The sequence below is a fragment of the Aulonocara stuartgranti genome, assembly GCF_965226115.1.
Source record: "Aulonocara stuartgranti genome assembly, chromosome: 15".
Classification (NCBI taxonomy): domain Eukaryota; kingdom Metazoa; phylum Chordata; class Actinopteri; order Cichliformes; family Cichlidae; genus Aulonocara; species Aulonocara stuartgranti.
Genome location: NC_138951.1, coordinates 33,931,807 through 33,954,535, shown reverse-complemented (window position 1 = coordinate 33,954,535; position 22,729 = coordinate 33,931,807). Strand labels below are relative to the sequence as shown.

General features: G+C 40.6%; 1 protein-coding gene across 2 annotated transcripts in view; it reads left to right on the top strand.

Moving 5' to 3' along the window:
• ddhd1b (DDHD domain containing 1b) overlaps positions 1 to 22,729 on the top strand; it is a 34,766-nt gene that overhangs the window by 1,822 nt on the left and 10,215 nt on the right. For both annotated transcript variants that reach the window (XR_014271169.1, XM_082504745.1), the window contains exons 2-12: positions 1,172 to 1,348; positions 1,774 to 1,902; positions 4,311 to 4,458; positions 4,557 to 4,666; positions 10,109 to 10,215; positions 12,173 to 12,429; positions 12,961 to 13,036; positions 16,587 to 16,736; positions 21,294 to 21,358; positions 21,514 to 21,692; positions 22,430 to 22,687. Coding sequence is in view for 1 of the 2 variants with exons in the window: in XM_082504745.1 (XP_082360871.1) it covers positions 1,172 to 1,348; positions 1,774 to 1,902; positions 4,311 to 4,458; positions 4,557 to 4,666; positions 10,109 to 10,215; positions 12,173 to 12,429; positions 12,961 to 13,036; positions 16,587 to 16,736; positions 21,294 to 21,358; positions 21,514 to 21,692; positions 22,430 to 22,687 (1,656 nt within the window). In the remaining variant the exon portion in view is untranslated. The remainder of the gene's footprint in view (positions 1 to 1,171; positions 1,349 to 1,773; positions 1,903 to 4,310; positions 4,459 to 4,556; positions 4,667 to 10,108; positions 10,216 to 12,172; positions 12,430 to 12,960; positions 13,037 to 16,586; positions 16,737 to 21,293; positions 21,359 to 21,513; positions 21,693 to 22,429; positions 22,688 to 22,729) is intronic.

Here is a 22,729-nt window from a genome sequence, read left to right as displayed (position 1 = left end):
AGCTTACTATCTTGTTCTTTTTTCTGAGGTAGGTCTGGCCTGGTCTGGTCTGGTCTTGGGCTTGTGTTTTATCTTGCTGTGGGATGAACCCCTGACCAACTAGGCACATACCAGTGGATATTACATGGTGCTGCAGAATGCTGTGGTAGCCGTGTTGGTTCAGGGTGCCTCTTATTCTCTACGTAACCGGAAGGTTGCCGGTTCGAGCCCCGCTCGGACAGTCTTGGTCGTTGTGTCCTTGGGCAAGACACTTCACCTGCTGCCTACTGGTGATGGCCAGAGGGGCCGATGGTGCGATATGGCAGCCTCACTTCTGTCAGTCTGCCCCAGGGCAGCTGTGGCTACAACTGTAGCTTGCCTCCACCAGTGTGTGAATGTGTGAGTGAATGAATAGTGGAATTGTAAAGTGCTTTGAGGACCCCGAAAAGCGCTATATAAATGCAATCCATTATTATTATTACAAGTCACCAGTCTGGATCCAGCAAAACAGCCCCAGACCATCACACTTCCTCTTCCACATCAGTCCATAATACCATCTTCCAGTCTTCAGTAGTCCAATGTCTGTGTTTCATGGCCTCTTTGTCTTATTCTGACTTCTTAGCAATGGCTTTCTTGCTGCAACACGTCCTGTCAAACCGGCAGCTCAAAGTCTTCTCTTCACAGTTGAAAGTGATACTTGCTTACTATGACCACTCTTAAGCTGTGCTTGAAGCTGTTGTCCCATGAGCCGACTATCACACAAGCCGTTAACTCTCAGAAACTTGTCCTCTGATTCAGTTGTGGCTATAGGTCTGTCAGACCTCTTCCTGTCAGCGTTTGCCCCAGTTTCTGAGTGCCTTTTGTTGGTGAAGGAAACTGTACTGTACACCTTGACTTTCTTTGCAATTTCTCTGTAGGGATGTTCTTAAACTTTTTAATGATAGTGTATATATTAATATATTAATGAACTAATTTGGGTCAATTCTAAATTGAACCTATAATTACACATTTGCTTAGTATTCTTAGATTAGACACACACACACACACACACACACACACTGACAGATATGATTAATTTAAAATTTTGTGTTTGATGTTTTCAAAATTAGTTCATCTTTACTGTTACTGGGATCCAACATTCTGTCTTAGATTACAATTTTTGTTTTTATAAACTTCACATGTTGTTCCACAGAGCAAGACCGAATTCCTGTGATGAGGGGCCAGTGGTTCATTGATGGAACTTGGCTTCCACTGGAGGAGGATGAGAGTGATCTGATTGAGCAGGAACATCTTTTACGCTTCCGGGGGCAACAGATGAGGGACACCTATGAGATCGAGGCAGTGACCACCACAGTGGACAGCAAGGACGGTAGGGAATTTAAAACAGACAGGAAAGACAGAGAGATGCCATTGTGTGTGTGTCAGGCAAAGAAGATGAGTGTTTGCAACCATGTCTGTAGATGTGTGTCTCTGTTGGCCAGAATGGTCTTTTACAGGAAGTTCACAAAACAAGTCAAGTGATGCTATAATGCATGGGTTTATTGATTCTAAAATCTGTAATAAAATAAGATATTTCCAGATTTGGGAAATTCTGTTTTCACAGCAGTTATATCTGTCCATGGGAATAAGAATATATAACAAGTCAAATATTTTCATAATCAACAAAAAGTAACAAATTTTAAAATGCAGTGATCCAATTAACTCCAATTCTGCATACTGTCATGGGAGTTGGTGAATTAATTATTCTGCATGAATTATGTCAGTTGCTCTTAATTACAGTGTGACTTCTCACAGCTAGCCACAGTCTGAAGCTGAACAGGAGTCATGTGGACTGGCACAGTGTGGATGAGGTGTATCTGTACAGCGATGCCACCACCTCGAAGATTGCACGTACTGTAACTCAGAAACTGGGCTTCTCTAAAGGTATATAGGATGATTAAAACTTTCTGTCTATTCCAAGAATTCTATCCATCCTCTTCTGCTTATCCAATTCAGGGTCATCTGACCCTGGAGCCTATCCCAGCTGTCACTGGGTGAGAAATGGGGTGCACCCCACGAAGCTGACCTGGTGAGTACTGCTGACATTCCATGCAGGATCAGGGAAACAGGACAGTAGTAGTCACCAAGGAACTCCAGCTGCTGCAAAGACGAGGATGTTTTAGTGTCCTTCTGAGCTGAAATATGTCATGAAACTAAACATAAGACAAGAACTAACAGACTTAAAAACTCCTTTGTCCCACACGCCATCAGACTGTTTAACTCCTCTCTGGAGGGGAGAGGGAGGGGAAACAGGAGGACAAAGGAGGGGGGAACAACTAAGCTGTAGTGCCTCTGCACCTCACTGTACAATACCTTGTGCAATACTTTTTGTAAATAGTCAACAGTGCAATAGACTCAATACTTGAAATGTGCAATTCACTTGTATTTTTATTTTTTATTCCTATTTATTCTATTTATCCCCTTTGTATATTTTATTTATATTTGTCTCTGTATTTATATATGTGTGTGTGTGTGTGTGTATATATATATATATAACAGTTCTGTAACTGTAACTTTGGTCGTTGCTGTGCTTTTTTTGGAAGTCGAATTTCCCAGAGGAACCCACCCGAGGGATTAATAAAGTTCTATCTTATCTTATCTTATCTTATAATTTCAACAAAAAAAAGTCTGGATTTTGATTAGGCCACTCCAAAACTTTAATTTTGTTTTTGTTTTTTTCAGCCATTCAGAGGTGGACTTGCTGTTTTGATATTCAAAATTGTGTTTTTTTTGCCTAGTTCGCTTTGTCAGAGAGATTCTATTTAAGTGAGTTAAATGATTAGGTAAGCGATATTTAAGCAATTAAGTATATCTGGCAGTAACCAGACCTGTGTGCTGCTTGTGATATTGAGCTGATTTTTTATTTACTCAGGTTATATTTTAGAATTTGTTTTATGTTCTTAAACATTTGTGCAGCAAACTAAAACAATCCTGGCTACCGAGGCTGGTGATCACGACATGGAATGTCACCTGTCTGGTGGATTGAGCCTGAGCTAGTGTATGAGGTTGAGAGCAACTGGCAAGATATAATCGGGCTCACCTCAATTGACTCTTTTGGGCTTTGGAACTAGTCTCCCTGAGAGGGACTGGACTCTGCCTCTGTTTAGAGTTGCCCTTGGTGAGAGGGAGTGGGCTGGGGTGGGTATCTTGGTATCTCATTGGCTTGCTGCCTGTATGTTGGATTTTTCCCTTGTGAGTGCAAGTGTTTGTTCTCTATGCCTTTGCGTCAGGGAACGAATGAAGACTGTTGTTTGTGCTTATGTGGCAAACAACAGTTCAGAATACTTGGCCTTTTGGAGTTCCTGGGTGGTGTTCTTAAGGGTGCTCCACCTAAGGACTCTGTTGTGCTACTGGGAGACTTCAATGCTGATGTGGGATTTTCAGCACCCACCTTTGACAGACTGGGGACATTGAGTCAGAACGGACCGTGTTCCGCACCTCCATTGGTGAGGAATTCTACTCGGCTTGGTTAGCCTGTGGGACTTTGGAGACAGCCGATGGGTCCCAGCAGGACAAGTGGAATGTGGCTTAGGCAGTGGCTAAATCAAAAACTCGGGTGAGGGAGGAGTTTAGTAAGGCCATGAAAAAAAACTTTGGACTGCCTTGAAGTGGTTCTGGCAAACCGTCATGTGAGTCAGGAGGGGTAGAACAGTGCTTTACCCACACGGTGAATAATGGGGTGGTGTGCTGACTTCAACCGAGGATATTGTTAGGCAGTGGAAGGAATACTTTGAGGACCTGCTTAATCACACTGGAAGGTCTTCCATAGAGGAAGCAGATGAGGGGCATGACTCAATCATCACTGGGGGTGAGGCTACTGAGCTCCTTGGTGGTAGAGCCCCTGGGACGAATGAGGTTCACCCTGAGTTCCTGAAGGCTCTGGATGTTGTAAGGCTGTCTTGGTTGACACGCCTCTACAATGTCATGTGGCGATCTCAAGTGGTACCGTTGTATTGGCAGACCAGAGTGGTGCTCCAACTATAGGGGGGGTGCTGGAAAGTAGGGTCCGTCCATTAGTCAAAGTTCGGATACAAGAGAGACAATGCAGTTTTTGTCCTGTTCACGTAACACTGGACTAGCTCCCTATCCTTTTGAGGATATTTGAGGTTGCATGGGAGTTTGACTACCAGTATACATGTGAAGTACATGTGAAGAAGGCCTTCAACTGCGTCCCCCGCGACCTGGCCCTGGATAAGCAGAAGAAAATGGATGAATGGCTGGATGGACTAAAAAAAACAGGAAGAGAGCAAATACTTTTTTCACAGCCCTGTACCTGTCTCTCACGTCCTCAGCCTCCAGCAGTGGGACACGTCTCCATCGAGGGTACGTGGAAGAGGCTGCACCTGAAGACACCCCACCTGAAACCACACACATTGTATTTGTGGTGCATGGCATTGGCCAGAAGATGGACCAGGGTCGCATTATCAGGAACACCAGCATGTGAGAAATTATGGTGTTTCCATTGCAAGAACAGATAACAAATTAAAATTAGAGTAATTTTGGAAGTAACAGTTTATTTATTTTTAATTGCTGGATAGGATGAGAGATGCTGCCAGAAAGATGGAGGAGAAACACTTCTCAGATCGCACCACAGAGCATGTAGAGTTCCTTCCTGTGGAGTGGAGGTCCAAACTGTGTCTCGATGGAGGTATGCTTTACAACACTTTTGTTTTGGATTGCTCGCAAGCTTATTATGCAGTTTTTTTTCTGCTACAGCACGTGTGAAAAGCCTGCTTACAACACTTTACATTAAACTGACTCAGAGTTTCATCTTCTAAAACAGGATCAAAATTTGCATAAATACTTAGTGAATCTTATTTTTGTTCAGCACTTTTTTTTTTCTATGTCAAATGTTGAACATATACAGTGGGTAAATAAGCATTGAACACATCACAGTTTTTCTATGTAAAATATATTTATATTTCTAGAGGCGCTAATGACATAAAATTCTCACTAGATGTTGGTAACAACCCATCTAATCCACACATGCAAAGAAATCAAACCATAGATGTCTAAGTATTTAAAAGTGCTAACATTAATGACTGTACCAAACAGGTGACTGATTATATACATTTCTGTGTGAATTTAGTGGTCCCATCCAAAACTTGTAAAGGTTATACAAATGAAGAAAAAGACTTTTAAAGACTATGATGACATAGCCAGAAGTGACCTCCAGAGACAAATTAAAAGTACAATCAAAAGTTAGAGGGTGCTGTGACACATCTAGTAATTCCAGAGAAGCGCGGCAGAGTATCAAACCCATGATAAATGTCCCACATCAAGGTAGGGGGAAGGCTTCCCTCAACCTGCAGGTTAGTGAGGGTCTGGAGATGGCCAATCAACTAAACACCCTTTTCTGCTGCTTTGATAGTGGCAGCAGAAATGACTGTCCTGTTGAGTTGCCGTCCTCACCAACTCCTCCCTTGGACTTTATTACAGAATCAAAAGTATTGCAAGTTTTCGGAGGCTGTAAACCCCCAAAAAGTTCAGATCCTGACAATGTCTGTGGGAGTATTTGAAAAATATTTTTCAGTTTTTTTTGTTTGATTTTCTTTTAACAGTCATACGATACCAAATATCTGGAAAGTGTCAGTAACTGTTCCTGTTCCAAAGTTCCCTAGACCTTTGGTTCCAAAAGACTTCAGATCAGTTGCACCCACATCTCTGGCCATAAAATGTTTTGAACATGTGGTGAAAAGGTACATGGTATCGAAAACTCAAGGTCTTATAGACCTCATGCTATTTTCTTATCAACCCTAGAGAGCGGTGGAAGATGCTGTATTAATTTTGCTGCTTACTACATGCTCATCTGGAAAAAGCAAAGACTCATGCCAAGATTTTATTTGTGGACTTTTCCTCTGCTTTCAACACAATCTTACTGATTATTTTAGCAGATAAATTGGAAAAAGAATTTTTGCTTATTGATTTTCTTTGGAGTAGAACACAGCTGGTCAGAATGGTAACTCAACTTTCTGACAAACTGACCATTTCAACAGGCTCCCATCAGGGCTTTGTTTTATCTCCATTGTTGTTTATTCTGTATACCAAGTCTTGTAATAGCACCTTTCAAAACAGACTTTTTATTAATTATGCAGATGATACAGCTTTAGAGAGCCTCGTGTATGATGGGGAGGATGGGCCAGTTCTTGAATATTTTATTAAATGGTGTGAGAGGGCAAATCTTGTCCTCAACACCACAAAGACCAAATGCCAGTAGATTTTAGGAGGAATCCAGTATCCCAGCCTAAATTAAATGGAGAGCTGATCCAGTGTGTGACTGAATACAAATGTCTGGGCGTTATGCTCGACCATAAAACATAACTAAAATGCTTCATATGTTTTGTTGGGCTTTTATTAAAAGTGTGTTTAGTTCTTGTATTATTTGTTGGTTTGGAAAATGTCTCTGAGGCACAGAAAAAGATGACTAGAAAGGCAGTGATACTAGCTAGTAAGTTGCCTGGAACTGCATTGCTATTACATTTCTAAACTGCAAGTTTAGAAAGCATTTTTAGGGACTGGGCATGGAGTAAAGCAAATAATATTGTGAGTGATGTAAGGCATCCACTTACCTTTTCTATTATTGGATTATTATTATCTGCACAGCGCTATTGTCCCACTTTGTTCACAGAAAATACGTCCAAATGATCTTTTTTTCCTCAAGCCATCAAAATTCTGAACATAAGCAACACATAGGCTGCCAAGTTGGTGTGGTATAAAATCATCCCTAAGATATAAGGAAAGCCAAAGTGTCTATGTATTGTGTGCTTATGTTTTTTAAGGTGATGTGTTTGTTTTTTATGTGGTGTTTTTGAATGTCAGGTGTCTTCTGCTGTAAGTCAATTTCCCCATGGGCATCAATAAAAATATCTTATCTATATATAAATTAAGTAGTTAATGTGTAATAATGAGAAATGACACCAAAAAAAGGTATTGAACATGCTTACCGAAATGCAATTACCACTTTGTACAAAAGTTTTTGTTGGTGATGACGGCTTCAAGATGCCTCCTGTATGGAGAAACTAGTCGCGTGCAGTGTGATGCTTGATAATTCTTCCACACAAATAGTCTTCAGGTTCTGAGGCTCTGTGGGCCCCTTTTATGGACTCAGAGCATTAGTACTCGCCATAGATTCTAAATGCGATTGAGGTCAACAGATTGGCTGAGCCATTATTTTCTTTCTCTGAAAACAGTTGAGAGTTTCCTGTTTTCAGTATCACACATCCACCGGCGTTTTATCTTCATCATCCTAGTAGATGCATGCATACAGTCCATGGCGGTTGAGTGCATTACTTACTGTTTTCTTCAAAACAATTGTACCTGCTGATTCCAGGTCTTTCTGTAGCTCTCCACAAGTGGTCTTTGGCTCTTGAACAACTATCCACATTAGGTAATGCAGTGAAAGACTTTCAAAATTTCTCAATACCACACCAGAGGCAGACTAAATTACAACAATGTTTTTCTGAGGATTGGAAATATGGACTTTACTTTGATTTTAATTGCACAAAAAGGCAAAAGTACGCTGGTAGAGTGCAAACTGCATCTGGGACAAAACCAATACAACTCTTGCTCTTTGCATACGTCTACACAAACAGCATGCTGACATAAAGCTACAGAAGAATCCAGAGTGATGTTAAAGCTGAGCATATGCTGAACCAGGATGTAGCCAGAGCCTGAACCTTAACAGTCAACAAAAGTGGTGATGAGCAGTCAGGCTTGCAGCATTGCAGACTTAATTTCTGTCCGTATATATTCTAAAGTAAAATCACTGAGGGAATTCCTTTGAGCTGGTTTTCAGCTGCTTTGTGATGTTGTTTTTGTGGTTTTATGTAAAGACTAAGAAAAAGAGCACATGTATGTCCTGATTAGGATAGTGGTTTGTGTCAGCATGGGAGACTATAGCTCAGGTTTATATTGTTATCTGGTCGTTGTGTCAGAGTGCACTTCAGGGCATATTACTGAGTAATCCAAAAGTAATATAACAAGAAATGTGACAAATTCTTTTTTACAGGGAGTGATTTAGTGCCATGCTGGATTACTTTTAAGAAAAGAAATCTACCATCATCCTCGTGTTTTGTTCTGTATTCTGATCTTTAACTGAATTTCTATTAAGATTTTTAAATACTAGTGCAAAAACTAAATAAAGAATTACAATATTGTAATATATATTTAGCTTTTTCCTTTTTTTATTTTGATGATTAGCTTACAGCCCATGATGACCTTATAGCTCATGAAATATCCTTTATGGCGTCGATGCAGCGTGGCATAGAGGTGATCAGCTCTGTTAAGCCCAGATTGCTTTGATAGCTCATCTGTGTTTTTGATTCTTTCTGGGGTTCAGGTCGGACAAGCTGCCTTGCCCATCAACCTCAGTAAGAACTTATTCAGCAAACCATTTAGTCCTGCTAGAAAAGGAAATCAGCATCACCATGAAGCTAGTCAGCAGATGGAAACACAAAGCGCTCAGATATCTATCTATCTATCTATCTATCTATCTATCTATCTATCTATCTATCTATCTATCTATCTATCTATCTATAATTTACCAAAAGACTGTACTGTAAGGGATCAAATGAACTAGAAAAAGTGCATTTAGCTGAATTTATATAGGTCCTTCACTAAAAAGTTTTAGAGCACAGCTCATGAGTTTGTGGTGAAAATTGTGTGAGCTGTCTATGGTCAAATATGGAGTTCCAGAAGGTTCAATGCTAGGACCAATTTCTGTTTACATGATACATGCCTTCCTTAGGCAATATCATCAGAAGGCATAGCGTACATTTTCACTGCTATACAGATGGCACCCAACTCTGTCTAGCCAGATAACACACACCAATTAGTTAAACTGCAGGAATGTCTTAAAGACATAAATACCTCTAATTCTCTAATTCAGTGGTTCCCAAACTTTTTTTGCTGCCCCCCCCAAATACCGCTTCATCCACACCTCCATGGGTATTTTTGAATGCGTTTGGGCCTTTCGTCCACACGTACACGGCATTTCAAATCACCGAAAACAGATTTTTAAAAACTCCTTTTTTGCATTTACGTGTGGACGAGGAGTACAGAGGTCGTCACACAATGTCAAAGGTATGTGCCTTTTTTCACGTCACGCTGTGCGCCACGTTATTGTTTACATGAGTGTGGGCGACCGTGGCTCAGGGGGTTGGGAATCGCATCTGTAACCGGAAGGTCGCCGGTTCGATCCCAGGGCTCTCTGTCCTGGTCGTTGTGTCCCTGGGCAAGACACTTTACCCTACTTGCCTACTGGTCTTGGCCAGAGGGGCCGATGGCGCGATATGGCAGCCTCGCTTCTGTCAGTCTGCCCCAGGGCAGCTGCGGCTACAACTGTAGCTTGCCTCCACCAGTGTATGAATGTGAGAGTGAATGAATAGTGGTATTGTAAAGCGCTTTGGGTGCCTTGAAAAGCGCTATATAAATCCAATCCATTATTATTACATGAGATGAATTCACTTGGCCTTAAACAGCTTACAAATATGGATATGAAACCAGATTCTTACTCTGGATGGCATTACCTTGGCCTCCAGTAACACTGTGAGGAACCTTTTTTGACCAGGATACGTCCTTCAGGGTACATATTAAACAACAACTGTTTTCTTCCATTTGCACAACATCTTTGAAACTAGAAACGTTCTTTCTCAGAGTGACACTGAAAAACTATCCATCTATCATCCTTATACTTCCTCCTCATACTTACTTTTCCCCCAAAAGCAACTTTTAACTACAGAAATGAATGCAGCAAACGAAAGGGACCAAAAGAGGAGAAGTTTTGTAGCATACTGTTGAATGCTACAAAACAAGGAGGAAAAAGTCAGTAGCACTGGTGAGAAAAATGTTCCTGACACTTGCTGATGATGGTACTATCCTCTTCACCTGTCAGTGGTTTCATGTTGTGGTTTACTCGCTAATATTCATGTTGGACAGAAGGACAATACTACTGAGTTTTGCCATATCTATACATTGCAAGCCAGAATCATAATGTCTACTCAAGTATATGCAGAAGCATTAAAAAGTAATTCATTTTGCTCTGGGAACTTCTGACAACTATGTCTTATGTATTTCGATGTTCTTCCTACAGACACAGTGGACTCCATCACTCCAGACAAGGTTAGAGGTCTAAGAGACATGTTGAACAGCAGTGCCATGGACATCATGTACTACACAAGTCCTCTGTACAGAGATGAGGTGAGTGAAAAAGCCCCACCATTTCAACATTCAGTGTAGCTGTAGCTCAGGTGGTAGAGCAGCCTACTAATCAGAAAGTTGATTGTTCAATCCTCGTCTTCTCCAATATCCTTGGGCAAGACACTAACCCCAAGGAGTTCTCTAAATGTTAGATAGAAAGAACTTACAGAGAAAGAGCATCTGGGTAAGCACTTTTGGAGGTCGGTGGATCCTGGGAGTCTGGCAGTCATCTCTGCACCTGAATGTGATCACTGATCCTAATGCACATTCAGGTATCAATAAATCAAGTACACATTAGAAAGTCTTTGGCAGCGAATTCACTTCTGAGATTTTTACTTCATCCATGTAAAAATGAGGGTCTTTCTCTTCCCAGCCTGCCTAGTCAGCTAAGATTCAGAAGTCTACATAACAATCAGCAACAGTCTGTTTACCTTGGCGAAGGTACTTTTGCCAGTCAGAAATCTCTGACTTATCAAATGTCTTTGAACTTTTACTATATATATATATATATATATATATATATATATATATATATATATATATATATATATATATATATATATATATATATATATCAAAGAAATTGCCCTTTGGTTTAAAGCAAATACAAATGCATGTTCTCAGAAGAGGTTTAGTTCATGCTTCTTCTCTTGTATCTTCTTCATGGCACCTGTTAGTGGGTGGGATATATTAGTGAGCAATTCAACATTTTGTCCTCACAGCTGAAAATGGGCATCTCCAAAACTGCTGCTCTTGTGAGGTGTTCCTAGTTTGCAGTGGTCAGTATCAATCAAAAGTGGTCAAAAGGAAGGAATGGGTGGTGATCCAGCGACTTGGTCATGAGGAGGCAAGTCTCACTGATGCACGTGGTGAGCAAAGATTGCCCATTGTGGGCTGATCCAACTGATGAGCTATTGAGGTTAAAGTGTAAGTCAAAGTTGTTACACTTACACTTAAAAAGAAATGACCAGTCTCTTATTTTGATGGTAGGTTCGTTTAATGAAAAAAAACAGGATATCAACAAAAAATCCTACGCCAACCAAAAAACATAAATTTGATCCCCAAGCAAAACATGACTTAGTACTTAATGGAGAAATCCTTCGTGACTGTCGTCCCGACTGCCTTCATATCATCAACAAGCTCCGCCTGTGTAGTTTTTGGCTGATCCACCACTTTTGTCATGATTCGCTTACAGAGTGTGTCACTTACATGTTCCAGTTAATTTTCCCTTTAGTACAGGGAGTTAGTGGATTTCCCAAATGCTTAATTGATATCACATTTAATAGTTTAATAATTTAGTTAATAGTTTTCAGTTTCCCTTTGCACTTTGTTTCACATGCATTTTTGCAATCGGCCAAATAAAACACCTTACTTTTAGTTTACCTCAGTAAGTCTCTGAATGTCTGCATTTGGATCCTCACTTTTCTCACACTCAACACATGACAACGATAAAACTTTTATTTTATTTTAACCTTTTATTTCAATGTGCTAATAAATGAAAAACAATAACAATAAATAAGTATTCTTACTACAAACCGTGTTCCTAAGGGCTAGCCTTTGTCCCCTCACTGATATGGTGCTGCAGGGAGCTGGTGCAGTGGTTTGTGATGTGAAGCCTGGCCTTTCTGTAGCAAGTTGTGTGGCTTTCCTCCAGGTACTCCTGCTTCATGACATGCATGTTGGATTAATTGGTGATTCTAAATTGTGATCAGTGTGTTGAATAAACTGCTTCCCTGCTGGCACTCAGCATTACTCCTATTAGGCTAAACCAAACTTTGTCACACTTAAAATCTGGTTAAGATTTTGTAATCCAGACTGGCTATGCAGCACTGGTCTACCGGCCGATCAAAATGACCCTAAAACATCAAATATAATCATATCTATTTGAATCTGATTGACATAATTAAACTTATATCTCATGGTGTTGTGCACACATGCTGTTGTTTTGTTTGTGTAGATTACCAGGGGATTGACTCTGGAGCTGAATCGTCTGTACTCACTCTTCTGCTCACGGAACCCAGACTTTGAGAAAAATGGGAAGGTGTCCATAGTGTCTCACTCACTGGGCTGCGTCATCACCTTTGACATAATGACAGGCTGGGATCCAGTTCGCTTTCATCATCCAGAAGCCCTAGACCCAGAGGATCCACAGAGCCACTGGCCTACTGATGAAAAGCACCACCTTCAGGAGCAACTGAGACTAACGCGCCTCAGGTACTCCTCTGGCTTTTGTCTGAAACAGGTAAGGAGTCAGTCCCCATCTGTTTCAGCAAAAAGTGTACCTAATGGCACAAAGGAGTTTGAGGAGAGACCCTCTTTATTCTTCCACATTTTTTCATTATATAGGAAGGGAGAGAGAAATATTTAATCACTTGTGTAATATAATTGTATAATACTTGTGTATTAATACAATATAAAGGTTAACTCTTTGTTTAAGTGGCCTTCATCAGCAGAATGGCTTGGAGCCGCTCAAAATGTAGGGAACAAATATCTTTATAAGGATCAATGCTCAATAAAATATAGCTTGAGAGTTTGATAATCTCTGTCAGAGATATCACTATGGTTTTGTCATTGACTTGGAGAAACAGTTTTATTTTATTCAGTTTCAGATTTTTCACACATTTTTCGGGTCACAATTTTCACATCAGCCTTTGTTTTTTCATTATGTATTAGAATGTTTTCGGCTGAAAGTCATGTCAACTGCTTTACACTGGCATAATAAATGGTATCCGTCATCCTGTCCAGGTTGAGGGACTTAGAGGATCAGTTCCAGGGTCTGCAGACTTCGTCTTGTGTTCCAGTGCCCGCCCTGAAATTCAAGGTAAAGATGGTGTAGCAGTTTCTCCTCAAACAGAGCAGATTTGCACACACAGATCTTTATTATAAAACTTTCTGGGAATATACTCTCATGAATAGTGTTCATTCCCACTGCTTTAGTTTGTCCACCACTGCGTTCCTTCAGCCCCACAGTGCAGTCAAAAAGTATTTGCCCCCTTCCTTATTGCTTATTGTGCTCAACATGTACTATATAGGGAAAAAACTAATTTGCACACCCTATGTGTCTTTCTGCAACTGATGCAGGAACCCTCGGTCATCCTGCCCTACCTTTCCCTGCTACTGCAAAGCCACAAACCATAACCCACAGCCACGCACCCCCACTGCCCAACTTAGGGCGGGAAGTTATTTGCTCTAACCCCTTCCCCAGTGAAAGAGAAGTTAACCACAGTCATCATCGAGTGATCTGGACATTGGCATCCTTTATGTAGTGGAGCAACTGCAGTGTGGCATGGTCCAAACTTGGTATGCTATATTAAATTACTAAGTTTCTCTCTGATGTAAAGCACTGAGAGTTAACCCCACACACCAACTGGAAAAAAATAAGCCCCCAACCCTCTGTTCAACACATCAATGTGCGAAATAAAAGGGACAGAGAAGTTGTTGATCAGGGTGTTCCACTAGTTGGCTATTTTCACCCTATAAAAAGCCATTTGGCACCAATCGGTCCACCAGACCCAAGATGGACCACCATTCTCGGTGTGTTTAGTTATGGGCTATTCACATCCGTGAAATGTGGGATGAACTTCTGATAGTAACAAGCCAATCCCATCTTGTCCACATGAGAGGATATTCGCCCACTTCCCAAGGGCAGTGCACCTGCCTCTGTCCAATCCTGCACTTCTTCAGGCTGGGAATAAGTCCAGCTTGCTTCAAGGGCTCCACCACTGTGCTTACCCACTGTACATGCTATGCTCAGGTTTTTCTGTGGCTGATCATTTAATCTTCGTAGAAAGTAGCATTTGTAGTATTGGGATGCAACAGGCCGGGGCACCAAACCAAGGCATTTTTTCCTTGTACTCTGGAGATAAGAAAATCTGCCAGTAAGGCCTTGGTTAAATCCAGTGTCATGAAAAATTGAGCGGTGCCCAATTGTTCAAGGAGCTCATCAATCCAGGGCATGAGGTAGGCAGCAAACTGTAAACCAGCATTCACCTTGGGATAGTCAACACAGAACCTTATAGACCCATCCCTCTTCATGACAATAACAATAGGACTACACCAGGCACTATTACTCCTACTACCTTCATTTCCAGATTTAGTTTAAATTCTTTCAGAACTACTTTTTGTGTTCTGGCAATCTATAAAGTCTTGACCAAACCGTCACCATTGGGAAGTCTTAACATGATGTTGTATGAAATTATTGTAACCTGGAAGATGCAACTTGGCAACACATGCCTTCTGGGCTGATTAAAAAAGGTAGTTAGAAGGGACTCATCTCAGCTCTGTCATTCATCTGGCATTTCTTGCAGAAATATTATGGTGCTTTGCTTTGTAATATCGAATTGCACAGTCCACCTGAACTTATCACAAATGGCTTGATGAAACGACCCAGTGAAATCCATGCCAGTTTGTTCAAACATGACCTCCATAAGTGGTAAAGAGCACAAAGGTGCTTTTGGAATGTGAGCTGGATTTATGTGGTTAAGTGTGCACATGCACCCAAATATGTGGCCAATGGGATCGGGCTACTGGCATTTTACCGTTGTACCTATTTTACATTGATGCTACTGCATATCAGTAAATATCCCCATTTACACACTTAAAATGTGTGAACCAGATCCCTTTGAGTCAGGGACTGAATGTAGTCTGAATCTATCATGTCACAATGTATATCCCCTTTGCATTTTGATCACAACACTGTTTGGTGCCCCCCTGACTGGGAAAAGGTGTTGGAAGTGACCTGTACCACCACCACCTATGAGGGCACTTATTTTTAGAAGTGACAGGGTCACTCCATGCTTGCAGCACTCCTGCCCAAGGCAAGCTGGGTGCAGTTCCAGCAAGCAACTGGACTCATGGCAGTAAAGCAGGGACAGTGACTTTAGGTCCAGTCCATGGTATTAGATGGGTAGCCTGGTTTGCTTCAGTGTGTTCCCCTATATGCACAGCAAGGTGGTTCTTAGCCAAAGTGACGACCTGCTAAGAACCACCTACCTTCGAGCTCACTGGCCTGTGACATCTCATTTACTCATCTCAATCCCTCACAAACTGCTCCGTGATGACCAGCTCCTGTAGCTGTTGTTGTCCAGCCGCCTTCCCTGTTTGCAGCTACCACATAGCCGCATCTTTCAGCTGCTGGACGTAGGCAGAAGGGTGGTCGGCAGGCCCCAGCTCGGTGCTCATGAAGTGATGATTTTCAGACATGTCCAAAAAGGACTATGGATCATCTGTGACAGTCATTTTGTGTTGCAAATTTACACTCAGATGTCTTTAGTTGGTAGAAAAATACTCTTATGTATGGCAAACTGGCTGTCACACTGAATTGTGTCACATTTGTATACAAGACAAAGATAAATCAAGTAAATGCAAAATGCAGTTTTATATGATGATTTCATTTATTAAGGGAAAAACCAATCCAAAGCTACCTGGCACTGTGTGAAAAAGTAATCCCCCTCAATAAATCACAAATTAACTGTGAATAACAACATTTTATGGAACGACAACTTCAATGTAACTTATGGAAGCCCATTTCCGGCCTGGCTACAGTGCTGAAGAGAAACCTGGGGTTGTTCTTATTTTCTTCAATCAGTGATGAATAGTAAGATGTTCTAGCTTTACAGAGGGCTTTCTTATAAAGCAGCAAACTTTCTCCAGGCTAAACGATTGTCTTCTAAATTTGTGACAGCTTAAAAGTTATCTGCTTTAGCTACGCGTTTGAGAATTATTCAAGGGAGTCAAGTCCTTCTGATTTGAGGCTCTATTTTTCGCAGGAGCTACAGTAACCAGTGTCATACGTAGTGAGGATGTAAAATTATTAACAAGATAATCTGTGGATGTAGCGTTCAGGTACTCTTTGTGATTCTAAGTAATTTTTTTCCTGATTTTTAGGGTTTTTTTTGTTTGGGAGCTGACACAGTCTCTAAGGGGATGGGGTTTTGAAGGGATAACAAGAGGAGAGAAGCCACAAAGAGTTGTGTAGGACTGCAACTTTGCTTCCTGGTGCCGAATGAAATCATCATTTAAAAAATTAATATTTACTGAAATGAACTTTGTCTAATACTAACATTGTTTGATGATCTGAAATATTAAAGTGTGACAAAATGTGAACCGCATATCAAAAATGATGGGTTGCTATTATGCCATTCTATTCATCTTTTGTCATAGATCTGATTGCAGCTATAGTCTCCCTGTATTTCAGCCTAAAAACATTGTTGTATAAATCGGCCTTCATATTTAAAGTACAAACATTCCTAGCATGTCAAATGCTCACAGAATCACAATCTGAGGGAGCTTCACTTGTAGTGTAAATGCCTGTGAGGAGCAATGACTATATCTCTAATATCTCTAATGATACCCTGTTCTCTGTATTGCAGGTAGAGAATTTCTTCTGCATGGGGTCTCCTCTGGCTGTATTCTTAGCATTGCGAGGAATCCGTCCTGGAAACAATGGCATGCAGGACCACATCCTTCCAAAATCTATCTGCAATCGCCTCTTTAACATATTCCACCCTACAGACCCTGTGGTGAGTCACTCGTTTCAGTTCAGTTTTATTTATACAGCGACAATAACAACAGTCGCCTAAAAGCACTTTATATTGTAAGTAAAGACCCAACAACAATACAGAGAAACCTCAACAATCAGATGACCCCCTATGATCAAACACTTCGGTGACAGTGGGCAGAAAAAACGCCCTTTTAACATAGAAAGAAAACGGCAGCAGAACAAGGCTCAGGGAGGGGCAAGTTGAAGACAGGAAGAATTCCACAGATTAGAAATTAAGTCACACCCATTTCTTTTCTCACCAAGGTGCCCTGGTTCCTCAACAGCTGACGTGGACCATGTCAGGCAAATGATATATATATTAGGGGTGCAACAATATACAAAATTCACGGTTCGGTTCTGTCTCGCTAGCTTGCGCTGCGCTCAGTGGATCTGCACTCGACAGTGCAGCCTAGGCGGAGTAGTTGAACGCAGATCCACTGAGCGCTCAACACAGACAGCATCGTCAGAAGAAAAGTTGATAAAATAAATTAAACATTTTGTATTGTTCAATACATATGCGTACGGAACCGAAAGCACTGTATTGAACGGTTCAATATCGATACGAGTATCGTTGCACCCCTAATATATATATATATTCTGTCTTTAATGTTAAGCAGTTAAACATATAAGTCAGCACTTGCTGTTTATAAATATAAATAATCCCAACAAGGGACAATTGTTGAAAATTATTGTAACGCACATAACATGAAACTTATGTGCGTTACATCAGTTTCATGTTTTTTACTTGGACTATGTTAAACTGTACGGAGCCCCGCAGGGGACATGGGAGAAAAAAAAATTAAGACGGACTTTTGCGAGATCTCGCAAAACTAACTCAGGATCTCACAAAACTTTTGCGAGATCTCGCAAAAGTTTTAGCCGCATTCTTCGGAGGCCGCCAGCTCGAAGCCGACCGTGAGGTCGAGGCACGATGTGCCGGGAAAGCGGTGTTCCTCCCGCCTGTAGTAGGTCTCAACCTCCCGTTAGCTTCGAGATGGAGCACTTTTGCAAATACGTGATGTCTTGTAAACCGAGCAGATATCTGACGTTTACACAACTACATTCACGCCTGAAAATATCTTAAAAGTTTATTTTGTGACCCAGAAAGAGTAATATTACAACTAGAGCTGGGCGATAGAACGATAACGATATGTATCGCGATATAACTTTTACTCGATAGAGAAATTAAGCTATCGCGATAGACCTCGCCGCTCTTGTCCTCTTAAAAAATAAAATAAAAATAATAATAAAATAAAAAAAAGGTCAGCCAATCCAAACTAAGTAGCGCAGAGCCGAACCAATCACAGCCGCAGCGTCACGTCGCGTGACTTGTTACGTACAGCACAAGTGCCAAGCCGCACGTGTGTTTGTTTGGGAAGCAGCCAGCGGGTAATGGAGGAAATGAGTGTGCCGACTAGAAAAATCAACCGAGCGTGACCGAAGAGAAAACAGATAATGGTTCCAACGCCGGAGAGATTGTCGAACGGAAGAGCCATAGAAGTTCCGTAGTGTGAAGGTATTTCGGCTATTTCAAGTCTGACAAAAAACAGAGTAGCGTGCACTGTAAATTGTGCCGAAAGCAAGTCTGGAAATACAATGAACTGGTGCATGCGTCACACTGTGCGCCACGTTATTGTTTCGGTGAAATGAATTTCTACAATACTGTTACTGTTAATTCTACTCCCTGCAGTGTTTAAATGCTTACATATACACACAGTTACTGTCCGTCCACACATACGACTCGGTTCTGCTTCTATGCCCCAGCTTTGTTTACTTTTTCCCACCAAGGCTTCTAGACTTCTGATTGGCCAACATTTCTGCACGGTTAGGAATCGAGCGCCACCTGCTGCTTTGGCATGTTCATAGCAGCGTTTTCCTTCATTTCTGCCTTTATGTGTGGACGGGATTATTTTTTAAAACGAAAACGGAAAATCTCAGTTTTCAAAAATACCCGTGTACGTGTGGACGTAGCCTCAGTCTCTGACTGGAAGCGCTAATTCGTCATTCGGCTTTTGTCAGACTAAAGTAACTGTTAAAACTGTTTGAAAAGCTCAGCTATACAACAAGGAGAGATTGAGAATTTCCTTGTAGTTCTCAGTTTATTTGATACTGACAAAAGTTAGTCAGTTTTGTCTGTTCTTCTGTAAAACAAACTAAGATTTATTTTTAGAATTAATATTTTGTTTCTAAGTGGAATTGACAATTTAGTAGTCTGTTTTAGGGCTGAACGATTATGGAAAATAATCTAATTGCGATTTTTTGCCCCAATATTGCGATTGCGATGCGATATGCAATTATTTTTTAAGGTATTTGTCTTCTGTATTATTAAACAAAGACAAGCAATACATCATATAGTATGGCCAATACTATATTACATTAATTTTAAACTGTTCTTTCCTGGAAGACAGACCTCTGTTATGATGACATGAGGTGATGCATGAATTGATGACTGACATTTTTATTTAACTTCTTCAATCACAACAGTATATTTGAACATACACAATAGTTTATTTTTAGCCTACAAACATCTGAGCATAAAGTGCTGACAAGGAACCCTGGTGTAAACATTAAAATGAAAGTCAGTACAATGTGCAGATTGCAGAAATATACATAAAAAAAATCAGTGGCTTTACCACACTCAGTTTTTCGACATCTGTGAACTACTAGACAGTCATTCAATTAAAAAATAATATTAAATAAATAAAACTAATAAATAAAAAATACACACATCTTACTGATCTCTGCAGTCAGTAACATTACACATAAAGTGCAAACATAATAGCAATTGTATAAACACACACACAAACACGCCTTTAAAGTTTAAAGGCGTGAAATTGGACGGTCTAGTTCTGATTAGCGTCACCGCTGTCTCGGTGGAGTTTAATAAACTCGGCCGTCTGCTTCTTGCTATCTAAAATATAACCAGACACTGGTGTAAATTCTCGACTGTCTCATACTTCTGTTTAATCAGTTTTCTGTTTGACGTTTAGTCAGCTGTGTGAAAACCAAGGAGGAACCCACCCGGGGGATTAATAAAGTTTTATTTTATCTAATCTAATAACTTTAATCTCAGCCAAACCGATTTACTCACGAACAAACAAAACACTGAAAAAAGCCCAACAATAACATTTTTAGGTTGTCTAAGTGACTTATATATTACGTTTAACCCGAGCAGCGAAACTCCGCGGTGATCTGAAAATGATGTGCCGGGAGTTGTGCCGTTCTCGGCCGCATCAGTAACCCTCGAGCTCCCGGCTAGCTGTCGAGCTGGTGGGTAGCAGACGCCTCTGAAAACGTCGAAGCACTTTTGCAAATATGGGATATCTTGATAAACCGAGCAGATATTTGATGTTTACACAACTACTTTCTCGCCTGAAAATATGTTAAAAGTTTATTTCGTGACCCAGAAAGATTAGTATGAGTAATTTTAAAACTTAGTAGCGGCCGCCATTGCTGGAAACTGGAGTTTGGCTGGGCCGCGCTATGAATTCTGGGATATGGTAGTAATTTGGACAGCCTTCGGCGCGTCGCTGTGACGTAATCGGTCTACAAATGCGGCCTCAGGAGGATGCAGCCCATGAATTGTATAATATAATCGCAGTATAATCGCAGCCTTTGCGGTTAGAAAATTGCACTTGATCATGTCGCGATATTATCGCAAATGCGATATATCGTTCAGCCCTAGTCTGTTTCGTTTGTTCTATTTTGAAACTTAGACGCTTTAGCGGCTGCCTTTTGTGTAGTTTGCAATATTTGCCTTTATTTATCTGAAAAAGTCTCATGTTCCTTAAGTACATCTACCCTGTTGAACTTATTATGGGAAATAAATATTTAAATAAAAACAAGCTGCTGATTATTTCACATTTTACTTGTGAGCAACGGCACATTTAAATCTTACAAATATAGTTATTTGGCTTATATCGTGATAGATATCGTTATCGCCTGAAATGAAAAAAACATATCGTGATATGAAAAAATCTCATATCGCCCAGCTCTAATTACAACTAAGTAATTGTTGGAATTCAATTTTTGCGAGATCTTGCAAAACCGCAAAGGTTTTGCAAGATCTCAAGTTTGTTTTACGAGATCTTGCAAAACTTTTGCGAGATCCCGAGTTAGATCTCGCAAAAGTCCATCTTAATTTTTTTTTCTCCCATGTCCCCTGCGGGGCTCCGTAAAACTGCACTGTCCCTTTTAAATAAATAAATTCAAATTCAAATATGCTTTAGCAAAAAGCAACGTTTGAAGCCAAATATTAAAAGTAGAGAGGATGTGTGTATCATGGGTCCAAAGTGGGAGCTGTTGTGGCTGAAGCGCCACAGTTATGTATCTTATTAACCTGCTGAGATAATAAGTACCTATTTTAATGATCAAGCTATTCATATCTTGTTCAATGAATACTGACAAAGATAATGTTACAAAAGGTTACGGTAGTATTACACTAATATAAATTTAAAAAATTTAAAGACAAGCTTACAGTCATGATTAAATTGTGTCTTTAAAATACCTAATGAGTTTAAATATTTGTTTGTTTTAGGCGTACAGACTGGAGCCTCTAATCTTAAAGCACTACAGTAACATTGCACCTGTTCAGATCCACTGGTAAGAAATGTCAAGTGTCTTGTATATAAAAGATGTTTTCCAGCTGTAAAGGCTAGAATAAAATAAACTTTTTGGTTTTGTGTGTAGTAATAACTATCATGTCATTTAAGTAAGGGCGAAATGTTTCATTGAGCAGAGGTTGATGTGATGTGCAGGTACAACACTACCAACCCGGCACTGTATGATCTGATCCGGCCCACGCTGCTCAATCCCCTGAAGGAGATTGTGTCTGTCTCAGATTCAGAGAGCATCCCTAGCCCTTGCACGTCTCCCCCCCAGCCCCGGCGGCACTATGGAGAGTCAATCACCAACCTGGGCAAGGCCAGCATTATGGGTGAGGATTTCGGCAATAGAGTCATAGATGATAGGAGAACATTATATATATGTGATTTTTTCAACTTCTTATGTTTAAAAATCAGTTTAGTGAAATAATAATATCTGAAATGGATATGAACGCCAAGTAAAATCAGCTGATGTAAGCTGAGAGAAACAGATGATGCTTGAGCTGCTGATATTGTAGCAGCCCCAGCACTGGGCAGTAAACATTTTCTAAACAAATCAATAGAAGCAATTAGCTCTGGAGAGTAACTTTAACTGGATAAAAGACATTTGATATTACACAGCAGATATAGAGGTACTGCTTCTAACACTATTAGAACTTCACTCCACTAAGCTCCCAAAAATTTAAGATGAGACAAGCCAAGCGTTTTTAGGTCATGAAATTTGTAGAGCACTAGAACGATAAAAACAAACATTTCAAGGTGACATTTTGCTGCCACAGTTGTGGTCCACAGACAAGGGTCATGAACCTGTTGCCCTTTTGCCCCCTTCGAGTGACTCCCTGAGGCTCCCTTGAGAATTAATACGGTTGGTGCATCAATCCAGCTTTTTCCATTACTGCCCAATACCTTGGTTGTGGGTATCCGGAAAACCCCAAAAGGGAGCAGTTGAAAGAAGAAAAGGGCAGAAGACACACGACTTTTTTGAACACAGTAAATATTGTTAATGAAGAACTTTAGATTAGGAATACAAAATAAGATGATCTAATGCATAAATCTAATTACCCCTAAGGTGCTGCAAGTCTCGGAAAGGGAATTGGAGGAATCCTATTTTCCCGCTTTTCCCGTTCCAGCGGCCAGGTGGGTGGAGTGGAGGAGGAGCCATCAGATTCTGAGAGTGGGACCTCTGATGTAAAAAATGTGGGAACAGGAGAGGAAGAAGTAGCAATGGCAGAGAAAGAAGACAAAGACAAACAAATAATGGAGGAAAGAAGGGAGGTGGAGCCTGCCATGTCCCAGTCCACCTCAGCTGTCTTGGACATCACCTCATGTAAGTGCTGTAAAGTAAAGCATCTATGATTTGCTGTGGTTA